The 20,534-nt window shown below is 35.3% G+C and overlaps 1 protein-coding gene across 1 annotated transcript in view; it reads left to right on the forward strand.

The window, feature by feature from the left end:
* LOC133984144 (carcinoembryonic antigen-related cell adhesion molecule 5-like) overlaps positions 1–15,961 on the forward strand; it is a 150,759-nt gene extending 134,798 nt beyond the window's left edge. The window contains exons 13-15 of the mRNA XM_062423425.1: positions 14,248–14,288; positions 14,442–14,482; positions 15,341–15,961. Coding sequence (XP_062279409.1) covers positions 14,248–14,288; positions 14,442–14,482; positions 15,341–15,562 — 304 coding nt within the window. The 3' untranslated portion in view covers positions 15,563–15,961. The remainder of the gene's footprint in view (positions 1–14,247; positions 14,289–14,441; positions 14,483–15,340) is intronic.
* The last annotated feature ends 4,573 nt before the right edge of the window (positions 15,962–20,534 follow it).

The raw sequence follows: 20,534 nt of genomic DNA on the forward strand, positions 1-20,534 counted from the left end.
GCAATTTAGTTTGTGCCCTTTGATAGAAGTATTAGACCACAACAATGCAATTAAATATTAACAGATTGATCCAGTTAGTGAATGGTAATCAGTAAACAGTGGTATAAAGTTATTTGTGTTAGAAGCCTAGCAGTGACTCTTTGCTGGTTTTATAAACTCCTCGATCAAAAAGTGAAGGCTAATGAAACTTTGAAAGACTTTGAAACTCTCATAATTCAAGATTCTTACCTGTAAGAGCGGCAGAGACAATACAAAGTAAAGGTAACATATCCATTGGTCTTTATGAGATGTCAAAAGTTCAACCAACAACCTCTGACTGTCTTAACCAATCATATAACTCATGTCTCAGTGTAGAAAACCATACCTGCTACATATTGTGTTGCCAACTATGCGCATAGTGAGATAAACCCACTGATGTGAGTGGTAGTACAGTGTAACTGCAAACCCTCCATGCTGAGTACTTTGAGTTAGTTAGTATGAGAGATTTTGGTCATTGTAATGTTTTCTGCCTTTTCTTTTTATTCTTAGTTGTTGACTTTTTTTTTTCACCGCCATCCCAATGTAGTATCTATTGTTGACCACTATAGATATTACAGAGATATTATAGAGTGCCAATCATAACACTTTGAATGAAGTCCAACAGGATGGCCTTGCAGCGTTTGGTGACTGTGTGGTACTTTTTATACTTTGTTTTAATTTTATTTTCAAATGTGTTTTTATATGTTGGTATCTCTGGTATATTTATATTTTGGACATTTTGTCAACCTATGGGATGGACTTGTATATTTAAAATGTTTCATCAAGATATTTATACTTATCTGGGACTTTGATGCTAAACACATTTCTGTCTCAAAAACATTTGTTTTTTTATGTTGTTTGCCCTGATATTACTTTGATGGCATTTAAGAATCTTGTTGATTGTACTTGTTATGAACGTAATGTGCAACTTATGTAAGCAAAAGACTGTAAAAAGTGTCTTGGTTTGGTCCGTTGGTTTGGTGCAGTATGCTAACATGTTGCTGTGTCTCTTAATTTGTTTAGGGGCTCGAGTTATTCATGTCTAATGACTGGAGGATTTTGTTATCTACTTCTACTACTACTTCTGTCATCAGAATAAACAGATATCGCCTCCAAAAGGTATCTTGATTTAAGCCTCTTTAACTAAATACAACGCACATAACGTCAGACAAGTTACAATCATACATTGTAAAACCTTAATATTAAAATAAGCACTGTGAGCATTTTAGCATCAAAAACATTTTGTATAATCTGTATCAAGTGATAAGAGCTCACCTGAGATGACTGCCAGGAGGATGAAATGAGTCACAGCTATTTCCATTTTATCTGAAGTATCTTCAACTATGACAAAAAAGAGAAATTTGTGGGAGAGGAAAAAAATGTGTATCAAACTCCTTAACTTTCCTTCAGCTGGTTTCAGTGTGACAGTGTGGATCTCAGTATATGAAGGCTAATAAGGAAGTAATGTGTTATTGCAGCTTTCCTATCACACGTCCTCTAAATGGTTTACCTGCATCATCATGCTGTTAATCATTGATAAAAATGGACTGAAACGAAGTGGAACTGATCAGCAATACAATTCTAGGTATTTGTTGTAAGAATTGAGTTTTTATACTGTCAAAAAAAACAGCACAATGTTTTGACTAAACATTCAGTAATTTATTCAGAGTGGTGTTACAATGGCTGCTGTTTCACTCTGTATTTTGTGGGACTGTATGTTCTACTTCATATAGATAAAACACACATAAAGGACCCATATATATATAAGGCACACAGAAGTCCAACTCACGTTCATGTTAATAGACATTCATTTACAATATTTACACATTAGAGAGAACCGGGTTGAAAGTAACACGTGATTGAATTAACATGGCAATTTTGTCTGAGCCGATCTGATGTCAAATTGTCTTAACTAGTACTTTAACAGAAAACTATGAATATTTAACATTTAAAATCTACAATTCCATCCTAAAGGTTAACAAAATATCCAAAATATTAAAATATCAGATACCAACATCATTATGAAGGGTTAGGATTGAGGCTCTGTTGTAAGATAAAATACTCAGCATGGAGCATTTGTAGTTACACTGTACTATCACTTCTAGCCTGCCAACACAAACACTAGAGGGCAATGCAACAATTGTCATGACGGCCTCAGTGGGTTTATCTCACTATGCACACAGTTGGCAACACAATATGTAGTAGGTATGGCTTTCTACACTGACACTGAGACATGAGTTGTGTGAAAACAGTCAGAGTTTGATGGTAGAACTTTTCTCAGCTGTACACATCTCACGAAGACCAATGGATATATTACCTTTACTTTGTATTGTCTCTGTGACTTTTACAGGTAAGAATCTTACATATATGACAGTTTTAAAGTATTTATCTTTTGCTGGTTAAAATATGGTCCTATATGGTCACTTTCAGGAAAATTGCTTTAGTCTTCACTTTTTGATCGAGGAGTTTATAAAACCAGCTAAAAGTCCCTATTATTAGGCTACTAACAAAAATGACTTCATACCACTGTGTACTGGATAACATTCACTAACCGTGTCATTTTTGTAATATTTAATTGCTTTAAATACTTTTATCAAAGGGCAAAAACTACAGTAAAATCCCCTCATTAAAATAAATGAAGAGAGCACTACAGTATAAACTGCTTGAAAAACTTGTCAGTAGGTTCAGCTATGATTTCTGACAATCACCTAAACATAATTGAGGCTAATTGACCTGTTTTCAGAAAATAGACACGATTATATGAAGTTTACTAACTTAAAAAGGTTAATGAGCATTATACATCCACTACTTCAAGACTGATGTGTTTTACAGATGTAAAAACAGTTTGCATCTTACATGGTTTTTCCACAAGGAAAACTTTTGTTAAATTGTTTAATTATATAATATAAAAACATAAAAATTGTCCTTTTAAAAGTTCAGGTGCTGAATACAAGATGTCTCCTACTTCACTGTAAAGTCTATTATCAGTGTATGTCTATTATCAGATAGCACTCAAAATTTCCACTTCATGCTTGTACACCTTGCATACTAGACTATACTTGAATCCAAACTAGTTGTTATGTCACAAATCACTTTCAAAAGATTAATGTGAAACTTTTCTAGTGTCACATTCTGCAAAATCATTTATATAAAATCATTCTGCACAGTGACGGTCAAACATCCAACTGATCGAACAATGAGAAAAACATGATTTGACTGTATGGGAGACTTTAAAAGACAGAGTAGTTTATTATTATAAAATACATTGTCCTAGTGTCTCATTCTGCGGTGCATTGATTTCAGTTCTTCTCTAACATGTAACTGTCTCCTCCAGGTTTAACCAAAGGATCTGGTGTGTTGCCAGATGAACTGACTGCAGATGTTGGCGAGGAAGTGATGTTCACCACAACAGTGACTCCACCAGAAACGCCATTTCTGATAGTGAGCTGGAATTTTGTTTTAAACACTACAGAAAGACCTATAATAACATCCTACACTTCTTCAGACACCCCTGAACCAGAGTATGAAGGCAGGATCATCCTTGACAGATCTACTGGATCTCTGAAGCTCATGGATCTGACTCTTAATGACGATGGAGAGTACAGAGTTAACATTATAACAGATGGAGGACACCAGATAACAGGACTCACTGAACTGAACATACTTGGTGAGCAGATGTTTCACATGAGAAGTAGTTTTAAATGTTGAATTGAAAACAAAAATCAAAAAAGAAATTAACTTTAAGAGCTATGATGTAACATAATTGACATAATATGATTACATTACATGATTAATTTAATCTCTGAACATTTTGTGGACAGTTTGCGACTACTAGTAAAATTAAAATATTTGCTTCATGCCTGAAATATGAATAACTTAGTGAAAGGGGCACATTTGTAGTATTACAGGTTTTTCTGACATCCTGATATACAAGACAGAAGTTGTGTAATCAATGTAATTGATTGTAATCTAATACAAGTGTCATTCTATAAAGTCTTTCAGTATGTGCTAATTAAATGTATCTTTTATTGAGACTGTTTCAGAGTCGTGTTGATTCAACTCTACAGTAATTTATTAGTTTTAAGACCATATGTTGTGGTGTTGAATCAGAGTTGAAAATAGTGACTTAGTGACACAATGTCAACAGGAAGTTAAAATGAGTTTCCCTATGAGGAGTTTACTGTAGCATTTTGTTTTTCACCCACAGAGCCAGTCTCCAATGTAAAGGTAACTGCCAGCAGCACAGACTTGGTGGAGTTCAGCTCTGTCAGTCTGTCCTGCTCTTCTTCTGGATCCTCTCCTTCTTTCCTCTGGCTGAACGGCAGCTCTGAGGTTACAGCTAGTGAGAGAGTTCAGCTCACTGATGGAGGCCGTACTCTCACTATCACCAGTGTGACCCGCTACGATCAGGGACCATACAGCTGCAGAGTGTCCAATTCTGTCAGTGATCCTGTCACCAGTGATCCATTAAATCTTTCCATCAGCTGTGAGTAACTAAGTCGCTCAGTATTTTATCTAACAGTATCTACATGTGAATGTTAGCTTGATTATATTTGTACCACATCTTACAAGGTGTGGCCTCATCTTAATGACTTCTTGTGATGCTTTTGGCTGTTTTGAATGATGCATTATGCCGGCTAAGCTAATTAGACACTGAGTTAGGGGTGGGCAATACGGCAAAAAGTATCATATGATTTTTTTCAGACAGGATCATGATCCACAATCATATCATGATTCTTTTTCATGTTGGTTTATTATGTTGCAAGTCAATGAACAGTGCTCAAGATTTCAAAAAACATTATTGTCTATCACATAATAACAGAAATGTGTCTTAGGGGCTCACAAACAACATATTAACACCACTGAAAGACTTACATAAAACTATACTAAAACACATACAACTCCATAAATAAACAAGAGCAGGTGTGCCAAGCCACATTAAAAACTAGTGATAGTCTATTTGGACTTGTTCAAAATGAATATTGCAGTAAAACCAAACTAATTTCACAGCTGAAAAGCAAAAAGTTGATGTTGTGTAGAAGTGTTGATAGTTTGCACAACACAGTGCTAACAGCTGACATCACGCTAACTATTACCATGACAAAAGTTAATAACAGCTAGCAGGCCAGGTAACAGTGAAAGGGTCAGTGTTGGTTACTCAAAAAATGTAATGCATTACACATTACTCATTACTCGTTACTTTGAAAAAAGTCATGTGATATTTTACTTAATTATTCCCTGTGAAAAGTAATCAATTACTCGTTACATTACTTTTGCGTTACTTAGCAACGCCTGCAATGTTGTGTAAAAATAATATATCAACAAATAAAATAATATGCGTTGGCCATCATAACACCATGTTGTATAAATAATAACTGCCTCAACATAATATATAGACAACCTGTTTCTCCTCGGAGTCAGCACAACACTGGCTGGTCTAAAGAGCCTCTCCATGGGGGCACTAGATGTTTCCATCCTGACATAACACCGGTCCAGATAGCTCACTACAGTTTTCCCGTCTATTGACGGCCGTCCATTCACTATTATCGGTACTTCGCTGAGTTTGTTTCTGAAAGACTGAGATTAACGAGCAACACAGAGGCTTAGGCTGCTTGGTTGGGGTCAGCATACACTCAGCCTGAGCATCACTGCGGGTCTGTAAGTGTTTCTCTATTAGCTTTGTGTTAGTATGAGGGGTCAGAGGTCAGGCAGTGTGCATGAAAATCACCTTTGATTATTTTTTTAATCTGGCCAATTTATACATAATAATTGAAGAATTTATGTAACGCAAATAACGCCATATTTGTTTATTTAGTAATTGTAATGTGATTATTGAATGTAAACACAGTAACGCGTTACATTACTGCTTTATAGATAAATGTAATGTGATTACAGTAACGCATTACACCCGACACTGGAAACGGTGGTGTTTAACTGCAGCCCAGCTGTCAGATTAACATGATGTGCAGCAGGTGAGCTTCCTACCAGGACATTAAAACTGGTGCAGGTTTCACCACCAAACTGGAGATGCAGTACAAGACTCTTGCCATGTCGGTGCTGTTATCCATTGAACTGATACAATGTAAACTGTAGGATGATACTAATCATCTCTCTGTAAAGGCAAATCATGGAGACATTTTAATGGCACACCCCTACAGGCTCTATGAGGTAAAAATAAAAAATAAGAATCCAATATAACAGTCCTGCAGCACTTTGTTAAATTTACAATGTTCACAATGTTTACTTTCAATAATGTTTTTAATATTCTGGTGTTTCTAATATTTTAAAAGCAGCTTTCAACATAATGATATCTGGTGCAACACAACCACAACTTACAGCACTGTGTATTTAAAACATTATACAGTTAGTGTCATTAAAATATTTCTTATTTTTGTCACAGAGCTGTTCTGTTGCATTAAATAGTTCTGGGTTTTCTATTGTTTCTGGTGACTTGGTGTATAGTGAGGCAGTGTTGCATATTAATCAATCATGAGGCCTCACACTGTGTCAAGATGTTTGACTCAATTATTTCTCATGATAGTAACATAATGTTTATTTGATTATAAATTAGTTGTTTCTGCTCCCCACATTCAGATGGCCCAGAAAACATTACTTTGAAGTTATCTCCATCTGAAGACCACTATATGGAAGGGTCAAACATCAACCTGTCCTGCTCAGCTGTCTCCAGACCTTCTGCTCAGTTTCAGTGGTTTCTGAATGGACACCTGCTGTCTGATACTGGACCAGAACTCACACTGATGAATATTCAGGAGAGTCAGAGTGGGAACTACATCTGTCAGGCCTTTAACAGCAAAACTCTGAGATATCAAACATCTCAGCCTTCAGCTGTAACTGTACTGGGTAAGTTTGAGTAAAATGTTTGTGTATGTTTGTTTGTGTCTGTAACATCTGCTATTGACATTGTATTAAAATACCAATAATACATTATTTCTCTGTGATAATATGACAAAGTAATTTTACTGTCCTGTCAAGTTCAAGTCAAGCCCCAGGTTTGTCTCAACTGTTGCTTTCACACATAACAAGTTTAAATGCAAGTGGTGTATTTTTGTTCCTTTGATGCAGAACATTGTAATGACATACAGTCAACTGAACACTAATAACTTCTGTACATACATTCCCACAATAAAATCTTGTTATTCAAATTTAAGACAGTTCTCAATCTAATCACATTCACTAAATGATAAGGAGAATGTAGGCATGGTCAGTTAATTGGACACATTAACTGTATGGTCCACCAACACTGGTTAAGCATTTCACTTCTGCAATCATTGAGGATAGTGTTGTACAGAAGGCCATGGGAGCAGTTTCTACCATAATATAAAAGTTAAACATGCAGAGTGGGAGGAACAGCTGAACTAGTCCTCTCTGCTGTTTTACCTTTCAATCTTAAAACAATCAAGTCTCAAATGGTCAAGTCTCAATTCAACAGCTCTGATACTGGACCGGAAAGGATTCATTACTTGCAGTAGATGCATATTGTCTCATTGTATGAAAGTTGTGTTTAAATGTTAATCAAGTAGTAGTAGAAGAGAGGCAACACAGTATTTAATTAGATACAGTTGTTTCTATTATGGCACTGATACTAATCAGAGATGAACACTGTTTTACACATTTAATGTAGAAGTAACTGGAAGTGTTTTCACTTCTGTGTTGAGGAACTAGACTAAGCTAAGCCCAGAAGCAAATATGAATCATAAAAATGGTCTCATGAATACACATTGTTGTGTCATTAACTTTTGATTTGTTCCCACTCTCTAAATTGCTGCACACCACTGAGCCATGATCCCTTTGCATCATAGTGGCAGGTATAAAACCAAAGTGTTTTTCATCCACAGTGCGTGTCTCTAATGTAAAGGTAAATGCCAACAGCACAGACTTGGTGGAGTTCAACAGCTCTGTCAGTCTGTCCTGCTCTTCTTCTGGATCCTCTCCTTCTTTCCTCTGGATGAACGGCAGCTCTGAGGTTACAGCCAGTGAGAGAGTTCAGCTCACTGATGGAGGCAGTACTCTCACTATCATCAATGTGACCCGCTATGATCAGGGACCATTCAAGTGTCATGTGTCCAATTTTTTCAGTAATGGCACCAGTGATCCAACAAATCTTTCCATCAGCTGTGAGTTACTAACCTGCACAACTTCTTATCCTTTAATCAAATACATGCTAGTGCAACAAAGCTTCAAAGATGCAGCTTGATTTATATTATTGAATATGAATCAATCACTGACTGGCATTACTGAAATCACCTGTATTGCTCTTTGTAGCTGACTGACATATGAAGCTATCAAAAGCCATTAGACTGAGCTAAGCTGACACTAACTTTACTGTTTGCTAATGTTTGATTTCCCCCCTCTATATGCCACCCAGATGGCCCAGAAAACATTATTTTTAACTTATCTTCATCTGAAGACCACTATGTGGAAGGGTCAAACATCAACCTCTCCTGCTCAGCTGTCTCCAGACCTTCTGCTCAGTTTCAGTGGTTTCTGAATGGAGACCTGCTGTCTGATACTGGACCAGAACTCACACTGATGAATATTCAGATGAATCAGAGTGGGAACTACAGCTGTCAGGCCTTTAACAGCAACACTCTGAGATATCAAACATCTCAGCCTTCAGCTATAACTGTACTGGGTAAGTTGCCGTAAGAAGCTGTATACACAGTGATATAATAAAACAAAAAACAAAAAAAATGAAAATATTGGATTCAGTTAGTGGAAGTTTGGCACTGTATATACAGTACTCCAAGGTTACACTCTGTATACTCCAGAGTGATCTAATTTAACAGGGTGTTACATAAATAAATAAACATAAAGTGTTCGGTGTTACAGGAGCAGCATAATGTCTGAGATATGAACAACACTAGGGTTTCACTTCACTACACAGATGCTGACATAGATTTTTTTTTCCTTGTATGACCTCCAAAGCCTGACGTTAACACTGTTCATGCATACATGTTTATCACCCAGCTTTCATGTCATAACAAGATAATTCTCAGGTTATCATGACCAAATAACAAGTTGGGATATAAGCAGCTCATTGTATTCTGTTCATTGTTTCTTAATTGAAATAAACTTAGCCTCCAAATAACCAACATGTACGCTGTCCTCTGTCTTATTTGTTATGTTGCTCCAGGATGTAACTACATCAAAAGTTGGGTAATCAAGTCCAAAGTCAAAGTCTAAGTCAAATCGAAAATCCAAATTTTTGTCACTTGGAGTTAAATATGTTCAAGAATAGTCAACATGGTATATTTAAAATGAGATTCATTTCCCAGCCTCTAATATAATATAAATGCGAATATAAATAATATTGTTTTCTTTTTTTTCATCCACAGTGCGTGTCTCCAATGTAAAGATAACTGCCAGCAGCACAGACTTGGTGGAGTTCAACAGCTCTGTCAGTCTTTCCTGCTCTTCTTCTGGATCCTCTCCTTCTTTCCTCTGGATGAACGGCAGCTCTGAGGTTACAGCCAGTGACAGAGTTCAGCTCACTGATGGAGGCCGCACTCTTACTATCATCAATGTGACCCGCTATGATCAGGGACCATTTAGGTGTCATGTGTCCAATTTTTTCAGTGATGGCACCAGTGATCCAACAAATCTTTCCATCAGCTGTGAGTTACTAACCTGCATACATAACTTCTTATCCTTGCATTAAATTCATGTTAGTGCAAGAGAGCTTCAAAGACGCAACTTAATTCATATAACTGAATATGAACCAATCACAGACTGGAATAAATGACATTTCATCACCTGTGTTGCACTTTGCTGCTGACTGACATATGAAGCTATTAAAAGCCGTCAGACTGAGGTACGCTGACACTAACTTCACTTTTTGCTAATGTTTGGTTTTTACTCTCCATATACTATCCAGTTGGCCCTGAAAACCTCAGTTTGAAGGTATCTCCATCTGAAGAACACCATGCAATAGGGTCAACCATCAGACTGTCCAGCTCAGCTGACTCCAGACCTTCTGCTCAGTTTCAGTGGTTTCTGAATGGAGACCTGCTGTCTGATACTGGACCAGAACTCACACTGATGAATATTCAGATGAGCCAGAGTGGGAACTACAGCTGTCAGGCCTTTAACAGCAAAACTCTGAGATATCAAACATCTCAGCCTTCAGCTATAACTGTGCTGGGTAAGTTGCCGTGAGAAGCTGTATACATGGTGATATAGATAAAAGAAAAATGATTGGATTCAGTCATCTGCTTGTGATAGTGGAAGTTTGACACTGTATATACAGTGCTTGAATCAGCATTCACTCTCCAACAGGGGCCACCAGGGATTTCTGGCCCCATGAAAAGATGTCAAATTGGGCTCCAACATCAGGCACAGTCCACGCCAACCATGTGCAATTACTGTAACCAAACCTCCAGAACCCAACTGGCCCATTCAAAACTTAAATAACTTTTCCTTTGTAGGCTTGCAACTTTCTTGTAGTCAAATATTAACTCTACAATATTTACTGACATACTTTCAACGTACTGCATACAGTAGAATTCACTATTTGATGTAAGACTGATACCCTCTAAAAGTAATGAGCTTTACACTGTCTTTTACAATCTGAATATAATCTTAATGGTACAATAATCGTATAATTAATTAATAACATAAAATGAATAAAACCTAAATAATTAATTAATTAATTAATAATTAATTAATTAAAATAACATCCCCTTTCAGTTCTGCCAAATGACATGTCATTCAACACAATGCTGCCCACCTTCTTCACTGGTTCATTATTTTGGGGGGGATAGGGCTGCTGAGCCTGAAGATACATCTGTTGGTCCTGGCACCAGGAGCAGAGAGAACCGAATTAGTATGAATACCTTTCTAAAGGTTTACCTGCATTGATTAAACATCAGCTGAAAGACGAGTGAAGATATTTAAAGATATTAGCAATGACTAATGTTAGGAGAGAAAAAAGTAACATTAGCCTTTTTCATGATGCACTAAACTCATCTAACAGATTAGAGTCACAGATTAGAGACACCTTTTTATCTTAAATTGTGTGATATATTGTCACACTCTCACTTTTTTTTGTTGTTGTTTGTTTTTGGAACCCTGATTGTATTTTATGAAGCTGTTGAGACTTTATGTTCATGCTGCACTAACTCCTAATTCACTGTTAACAAGTGCTCCTGGTTTGGATGCAGGATTGAACCATTTCATGTAAACAGAGGGGGTTGTTTGGGAAATATAGAGGCTTTGGATGGTTAATTTATGACAAAAACAATAAAGATAAGCCGCTTGAACAATGTAAATAAAGTATTATTGTAATGTCTTTTAATGATGACATGGCAAGATTACACTCTGTATATTACAGAGTGATCTGATGTAACAGAGTGTTACATTTAAAGTGGCTGGTGTTACAGGAGCAGCATAATGTATGAAATGAACAATAATAATATCTATATTTACCTTGTGGCATTGGTTGGTTAAATTAACTTATATTTCAACACAAACCTAAATGTAACATAAGCCTTTACCTTGTTGCCACTTTCAACCGGGTTAATAAATCACTCTTGTAGTTTAGTCCAACGCCGTAGTTATTTTTCCTTTATCCGTGAATTTCCTTTTATCCATGTGATCCATGCTTGTTTACCTTTCTCTATCAAGTTACCGTCAATTGTCTCCTTTTCCGTTTGCCAAACCCTTTCAAAATAAAATACATCCGTTTAACAGGAAATGTCTAAATAAATTACCTAAAATAATACATAGTAAATAAAAACCAACATGCACTATGTTGATGTCCTTTACAAACTGCTTGAATCAATGTTGGAGGATTTTGTGATTTTGATTTAACAGTTTTTTGTCTCCATTATTTAGTGTAGTGAAGTCAATTCTTTGTCCAAAGCAAGAACATTTTCCAGTTTTTTTTAATGTGTGACATTGGGATGTTCAAAAGTGTAAATGTTAAATGACTTCAGTCAACCCTTTTGTTACTTTTGGATTGAAATACAAACTACAGGAGCTCATGTTTGGAGGAGGAACAAAAATACCTTTGGACTAAGTTAGAAAGCTTTTATTCAAAACATGGCTATCTTCAATAAAAAAATAAAAAAAAGCAGCTCCGACCTCAAAGGTCTTCATCAAGATTCAAAGGGTGAACAAACAACAAGCAAAACATTTTATGAACTTGGCAGTATGACGTTTTCCATTATTAATATATATGACATTGGGTTGTTCAAAACTGTAAATGTTAAATGATCTCAGTCAACTCTTTTGTTACTTTTATTTTCGAACAACATCCTTTATATTTTACCCAACATAGAGAATTTCTGTTTTTTATATCACATGAACAAACCAGATGACTGAGGGGAAGTCAGTCAATCTAAGCTGTGATGGTGCTGGCTGTCTAAATAATAAAAATGTTAAACTCTCATTACTTTCATAACTAAGATTATTAGATAATTAGTTAATTTAGAAGATTTGATAAGACAAATCAGAAATAACAACTTTCAACCTAACAGAAGGAAAATTACATGTCACAAGTCTTCCATCTGTCTGATACGTCATGTTGTTCACACAAAATTAAATGACTCTTATTTCATCAACAGAGAGAGTATCTGATGCCTCTATCGTATCTTCAACACAGCTGATTGAGGGAAACTCTGTTAACCTGACCTGTGATGGTGCTGGCTCCATCTTTACCAGAGAGTGGATGAAGGACGGCTCACCATTGACTCAGACTGACAACATGATACTTTACAACACAAACAGAGTGTTGTCTTTTCTCTCTCTGAAGAAAACAGACAGTGGAGAATATTTGTGTAAAATTAGCAACCCTATCAGCAATAATGAAGCTAAATACGACATGATTGTTAACTGTAAGTAACAATAACACATGATTTTTTAAGGCAATTATAGAGCAGGTTTTTCTATTCTTTATTAGTTATTTTTCCCCAATCAGTTGACTATGTAAAAAAAACACATTATTTGTGCTGTTTTTAGAACTTTCCATGTATTTGTTTTCAGATGGACCAGAAAATGCTCAAATCACAGGACCAAGAGAGATAAACGTGAAACAGACGTTAACATTAACCTGCTCTGCTGCGTCTACACCATCTGCCAGTTACACCTGGATACTGAATGGGGAAAATATATTAAACAATTCTGATGTGTTCACTAAAAACATGACTGAACTGTCTGACAGTGGCAGCTACACCTGTCAAGCACTGAATAAAATAACTGGGAGAACATTATTTGCAGAACATAGATTGTCTGTAACAGGTATGCAGACTTTGTTAATTGCAGATTTTGTTGCATCTCTTTGACATTTTGATTAACATACAGTATTATACCTCTAATAATGTGAAGAGTAGCAGGCTTCCTGAAGATATTAGTTACATATTTTATTACCAACTAAATTAAAATATATTGATCTGAGATAGCATGTTTGCTAAAGCAACAAGCTGCACAAGCATTCAGCGACAGCAACAGGAAACTCCTGCCAAAGGAGGCATCAAGTCCTCAGTCTTTGCACTAAACAAACAGGCACTGATAATTGTAAAATTGATTAAAGAGAGAATTTATTGTATGGTTTGTATCTACAGGGATGTTGAGATGATGAGACAGTTCTCAGTCCTCTTTACAAAGTGGTGTTAAAATCTTGATCTTATCCCTCTTAAATTTGTACCTTTCCAGAGAAGACAACATCTACATGTTCAGCTGGATGCATTGCTGGAATAGTAATCGCATGTTTTGTCATCTGTGGAGCTGCTGGAGGATACTTCATTTATAAAAAACAGTAAGTGGTGAATAGCTTTGAGTTATAAAGAGCAGCAGAGTAGCAAAGTAGCATTTCCCCCATTATTTTATTATCAATCACAGTAACAGATGCTGGTGATGCTCAAACTACCAAAGTGTCACTTGCCTTTATGAATCTTCTGCTAGTCCCACAATATATTTTCTTTTAAAAGTGAAAAAACAGAACTGTAGTAGATTTTATTGATCATCATGTCATTTATCATTTCACTTCATGCCATGATTCCTTGTTTTGTTTTTTTTTTTCGTTTTTTTAATTTTTTTTTTATAACAAATATGACCAGCAAAACAGATTTTATGCAATCAGAAACAAATCAAATATTTATCTAATCATTCAATATATAATGTTGTTATTATTATCATTACATTTGAGAAAGTCGGATAATGCATGTCTGGTGTCTAATTTACATGTTAATGGTTCATTATCTCTTTAAATAGGACGAAAAAATCCTCTAATGGAAACACCTCCTCCAGAACAGGTAAGTTTAATACAAGATGTTATGTGTTTGTTATCAAGAAAGGTCAAAAGGGAGTAGAATCAAAATGATTGCCCATGTGCTCATTTTATGTGTTAGTATAATTTATACAGTATTATTTACTCTCAGAATTGAATTATTTTTCGTGTTTTAAAGGCGGTGGAGGCCAGGAGAACACAGCATACTCTGAAGATCAGGTACTGTAAAATGTCACCAATGGTTTACATGCACTTAAGTAACTGGGTCACTCAGAGAAATCCGGTGTAGATATGCAGGTGATCAGAGAAGATGTTTGCATGCTAAACACAATACCTGAAAGATTCTCAGTTAGTTATCGCACCAAAACATGTGTGCCTAGAGAAATTGACATTTATGCACCAATCATGATTACATGTGAAAACACATTTTATATACAGTATGTCATGAAACATCAGTCAACAATAACACACAATTTTGAAGGAAAATAAAATAGATGATTTGATCAGAATGCACAATATGACTTTTAGTTCACACAAACCTTCATTCATTATAAAGACATTTGTAGTAACATTATTGTAAGTTGAAAGTAAATGCATGAAATATTAAAAATATACTGTTAGCAGAGTCTTGATGGAAATATAAGATGATAAAAATCTTTTTATTACACAGCATATTTTATTTATTTAATGTGTATTTGTATAGGGATATATAAGAACTAATGTCACAGCTAGTTTGCTGTGCGTGTCCCTTGATGGGCCATTGAAATACATAAACCTTAACACAAAATACATATGGAACTGCACATGACAAATTCACTCCATTGATCAGATTCAGGACCACAATGAGATGACAATGACAGTCAGACTTTGAACCCAGAAGAAAATTTTCAGCTCACAGATTGGAGTGGAAGTGTACATGTGTGCTTGTTTTGACCCTACGAGCCAAATATAAATTAAACTGTTAATATTTTATCTGTGAAGTTAGCTGTTATAGACTTTCAGAGATTATGATATGTCCTGAACTTTAATCAAAACTGTTCTCTAATATGTTTTCCCACAACTCTTTTGTTTTACTAGGAGCTGGATTATGCAGACATCCGTTTTTTCCACAACAATGATGGTTTGACAGTCCACCTGGGGCTACAGAAGAACTCTAAGAACCAAGAGAACAGGGGTCCTGCTGCTGCATCCTCCCCTCCAAACTATGATGTCCACATGCAGCGAACGAGGAGGCCAGCTCCTCAGCCTGATACTACTGATGCAACAGTATACGCTCAGGTCCAGGTCCGCAAGAAGTGAACACAGCAGAACGGATCCTCTATTGAGGTCAGACTGGAGACCAGAATCTGCAAACATGTGGTCAGAGAAACCTGCACTTCCCTTTCTGCTACTTTACGGAGGGCTAATTTGGACTTGGGTTTCTAGTCAAAGCACTTTAGCAGGTTAATGATCAACTGTTATTGCCCTGACTGAAGTCAGCACAAGAACAATGATGCCCTTTTATTTTGGATACGCTATGTAATAGCTTTCTTGTTCCCTTTGTATGAGTTCAGTCTGTTTGCAGCTTCTCAGTTTTGGATTCATTTTTGTATTTATTTTACATCTTACAAAATGAAAAAATACCAGTTATATAATAATAATATTGTTAATTCATTGTAATTTATTTACGTTTCTGTGGTATTTGTCAGGACAGCGATGCACTTTGATATTGACGCATCTTTTTAATTGAGGTTTTTATAATAACAGTGAACTATTGACCTTGCTGTGTTGGACAGATGTACAGTATGTTATCTATTAGTCCAAAGCGACAGGTGAAAGATCAATAGACGTATTTATTTGTAATTTAATTCCATAATAATAAACTTTATTATCCCACAAAGGGAAGTTCCACATCTACAAAAATCCAAAACAGAAAAATATAATAACAGACAATGAGAAGGGATTTTTCTTCAATCCTACTGAAACAAAATAAACAGATGTACTTGAAGTAAAGTAAATGTTAAAGTGATTGTGAAGTGAGGTTATTTGATGGACATCTGCAGGGATGAGACGGCCTGAATCTCAAAGTCCTTCCAGCAGGTATGCGGAAACTGTTGCCAAAAAATATCTCAATCTATAGTGTTGATCAGAGTAATGCAGGTCATGTTTATTGTGAATGTCTGTAAAAGGTGCACTTTGATAAGACGGTAAGATAATGATAAGGTGATCAACGATAAACTTGTTCATACCTTATTTAAATCTATTTAAAACCTAATATAACTGAATGTCTCATCTGTAGACAATCTAACATTCATAAAGCCTTTTGTCAATTGCAATGTATCATGTACTGGATCATAGTCTCAGGAGTTAGATATACCTCTGTTGATTTTTGATTTTTTTCTCATAGGTTTCTTGAAGTGTCAGGGGTCAGTGTTGTACAGTTTATTTAACTGAATCATTATAAGATTATTTAATTTAATTAGATGTTAGAAATGAGCCCTCTTATATAAAAAAGATTTGCTTCATGTTCAGAGCAAATGAGCTGAAGAGAATGAAGATGAAGTCTGTTGCACAGAGCTTGACATTGTGAATTTCCCCTCCCCCTGTTAGTTATTCATTAGTCAAGATCAAACTCCTTGTGAGTTTTTCACATGGTTGATTATACCTGCATAAAGAGGAAGTATGTTTTCACATATGTGACTACCAGCATCCTGTGTATACTTATTGTAGTATGTTCTCTTTTCATTCAGAATATACCTTGCTCTTATAGTCTTCCTCTGTTATGTCACAAGCCACATCAGACTGAATATGTGATGAATGTTTCATCAGTGAAAGAATGCAGTGAATGTAACTCTCAGGTTGTAGATATTGTATTTGTTATCATGTGCTTGCTCATTCAGACAAATAAACTATTTTTCATTAAATGAAGTGTGCAGAGTGTGACGAACTTTAATTGTACACATCACTACACTGTACTGCACAATTTTTAAGGTACTTTACTTTACTTTTGTATTTTGATTTTATGCTACTTTATATTTCCATTCCACTACATTTCGGAGGGAAAATATTGTACTTTGACAGCTGAAGTTACTTTTCAGATGTATGTTTTACACAATTGACAATATAACATGCTTTTAAAATTCAACTCATTGTTAAAAATTAAACCAGTAGTTTACAGCCTTTTTGACTTTAATCATGACTTGTTAATCTTCATATGATCCAACATTTCACCAAAAATCAAAGATTACAGAAAAAGTCAAAAATTGAAAACAGATTTGTGTATCAGAATTCAGTTTTTTCTTCTTTTCTCTCTCGTTAATTATCTCATGACCCCTCAGATTTATCTGGTGACCCCTTGGAGAGGACCAACCCCTAGGTTGGGAGCCCCTGGACTAAACTAGCTAACTGTGTTCTATATTGTACAATCATATATCAGTATATCATATATCAGAGCTACAGAATTAATGTTGCTGTTAATACTTTACTTAGGATTATGCAAAGCAGGACTTTGACTTGCAGTATAGAGTTGTGTTGTACTTCATGCTTGTGTGTTGTACTTCATGCTGGTGTGTTGTACTTCGTATATTTCTGCCCATCATTACTCTATGATGTGTGTAAAGTGTAATGTTGAACTTAATTAAATAAAGTAATTAACTAACTAAGAGTAAGTTTGGTGCCCTTGCTCCAGATCTGACTTCTACAACACAAAAATGGTTCTATAGTCCACTACCAATAATCATTATATCATCTGTTTGACATTGAGGTTCACTGTGTGTCATGAAATCACTTCAAATAATAATTAAAAAAACTCAGTAATAACACCCAAAGAAAAAAAATGACAAAAAAACGTGTAAGTAAGTGACAATTTCATTAAACTCATAAAAGCCACTTTGATGCTTACTAACTTCACAAAGTTGTAACTTTGCAATAAAAGAAAAACAAAACCAAAAAATCTGTGAATATTCTCAGAAAGGAGGAGAAACAACTGTGGTTATAGGGAAATGATATGCAAAAATGAATCCATTTCCAGTAAATGACGCTGAAAGTAAATTACAGCAATAAATTCAAAGTTCAGTCTGCAGAAATGCCTCGCTGTGGCAACCTGACATTACTATGGCAGTGCAAAAGTGAATGGAAGAACTGAGTTAATAAACAATTGCCATGAGTCAGTATTTTTTCTTGGTGCTCTTAAATGTCTCGATCAAAATTAAAAGAGAATAACTTAATATAGAAGTTTCACATATCACCCACAGATAGTATTCACTGACTTGTCCATTGGTAATTATTACTTTGCATTCATATCTCATCATGACCATGTGACTCAAAGTTTTCCTAAAATATTGTTTTTATTGAAACTAGGAGGAGGTTTAAATTAAATTAATAATTTAATACCCATTTCTAGCCCTACAAATAGGCCGTTGTAGTAATAGAAACATTTAAGGCACTTTACAAAGACATAAAAACAAGAAAAATGACCAGATAAATAATATATAAAGGAAGAATTGATACAGTAGTAATGAGAATTCAAGTATATCATATATTAGAGCTACAAAATGAATTTAGCTGCTAATACTTATGTACTTTTACTTAAGAAGGATTGTGCAATGCAGGACTTTTATTTGCACTGGAGTTGTGTTGTGCTTCATATATTTTAGTCCATTGTTGATGTAAAATGTAATGTGGAAATGAATAAAATGAAGTCTAATTAACTAACTTAGAGGAAGTTTGGTCCCCTCGCTCAAGATCGAACTTCTACAAAACATAAATAGTCCTACTTAGTGCACTAGAAACAATCATTAAGTCATCTTTTTGACACTAGGATTCACTGTGTGTCATTATATCACTTCAAATAGTTAAAAAACAAAACAAAACAGAGACAACACCTAAAAATGAAATGACAAAAAACACTTGTTTCACTGTAGTAAGTGACGATTTAATAAAAAGGCTGCTTTGATGCGTGCTTATTTGACAAAGGTGTAACTTTGTAATAAAAGACAAATAAAACCATAAAAACTGCTGCAATGTTCTCAGAAAGGATGAGGAAGTCATTGTAGGAAAATGATACGCAAAATAAACCCATTTCCAGGAATGACAATGCAAAGTAAACATAAGTAAATTACAGCAATAAATTCAAAGTTCATTCTGCAGAGATGGCAGTACAAAAGTACTTGGACATAGTGAGTTAATAAACAAATGCCATGAGTCAGAATTTTTCTCTTTGAGCTTTAAAATGTCTCAATCAAAGTAAAGGATGATAACTCTTCTTACTTCATATTTACTCTCAGATGTAGATTGGAAGTTTCACACATCACATACAGACAGTATTTACTGATTTGTACCATTGGTATCTCATCATGACCATCTGACATAAAGATTTTGTTGTTGAAATGAAGAGGATCTATGTAGGACTCCACATTTTATATTAAATCTAATTAATTAACTAATTTAACTATTTATAGCCTAACAAATGGGTTGTTATAGTAACAGAAAAGACAAGATTGACAAATTGTGTTGTGTTATTGGAGTCAAATGGGAAATAAACAAAGGATAATAAGCAAAGGACTGGGCCTTGAGGCACTTCCTAGGACATGACAGATGGGAAATGGGACGTGGAGGATTTGAAGTCACCAATGGCCACACAGAATTTCTTATTAGAAAGATAAGACTGAAACCAATCTAAAATTGTACCTGATATGTCAACCTAATGCTTTAGAAATCATTAACTCTAAGAAGTGCTGTCTCAGTCAGGACTATGACCCGCCCTAAAAACTGAAGGCAATTTATCAAAGAGCTCGTTTGTCATTCATATGATCTCTGAACTGCCCATGAACTATTTTTAAGACTTTAGTCAGGAATTGGTTGAACTGTAGTAGATTTAAAATAATCCTTGACTGACTTTAATGTATCAGGATGCAAAGTGTTTTAAAGCAAAGGTCAGGAAGAGTTTTAGAGGGAGGGAAAATGCATTCCTTGAACTTTATTAGACAAAAAATCTCTTCACATTTATCAACTGAGAGCTCCAAAGGTTTTATTCAGAAGCAGGAAACACAAGTTGTGACAAACTTCTGGAGGACAGTGCCCTCTAGTGTTTCATGCAAGGATCTGAAATTACACCATTTCTACTCAACTATGCATCTTGTCACTATTGTCCTGAATTTGATTAATCCATATTGATACAATGAAAATATACCACTCCACTACTTCCAAAACTCACAAAATAACTTAACCATTGTACTGTAATTGCAGATTTCCTGCCAGGATTGCACTGATTTCATCATCTAGTAAATTCTGT

This window comes from Scomber scombrus, chromosome 7, assembly GCF_963691925.1.
Source record: "Scomber scombrus chromosome 7, fScoSco1.1, whole genome shotgun sequence".
Lineage (NCBI taxonomy): Eukaryota > Metazoa > Chordata > Actinopteri > Scombriformes > Scombridae > Scomber > Scomber scombrus.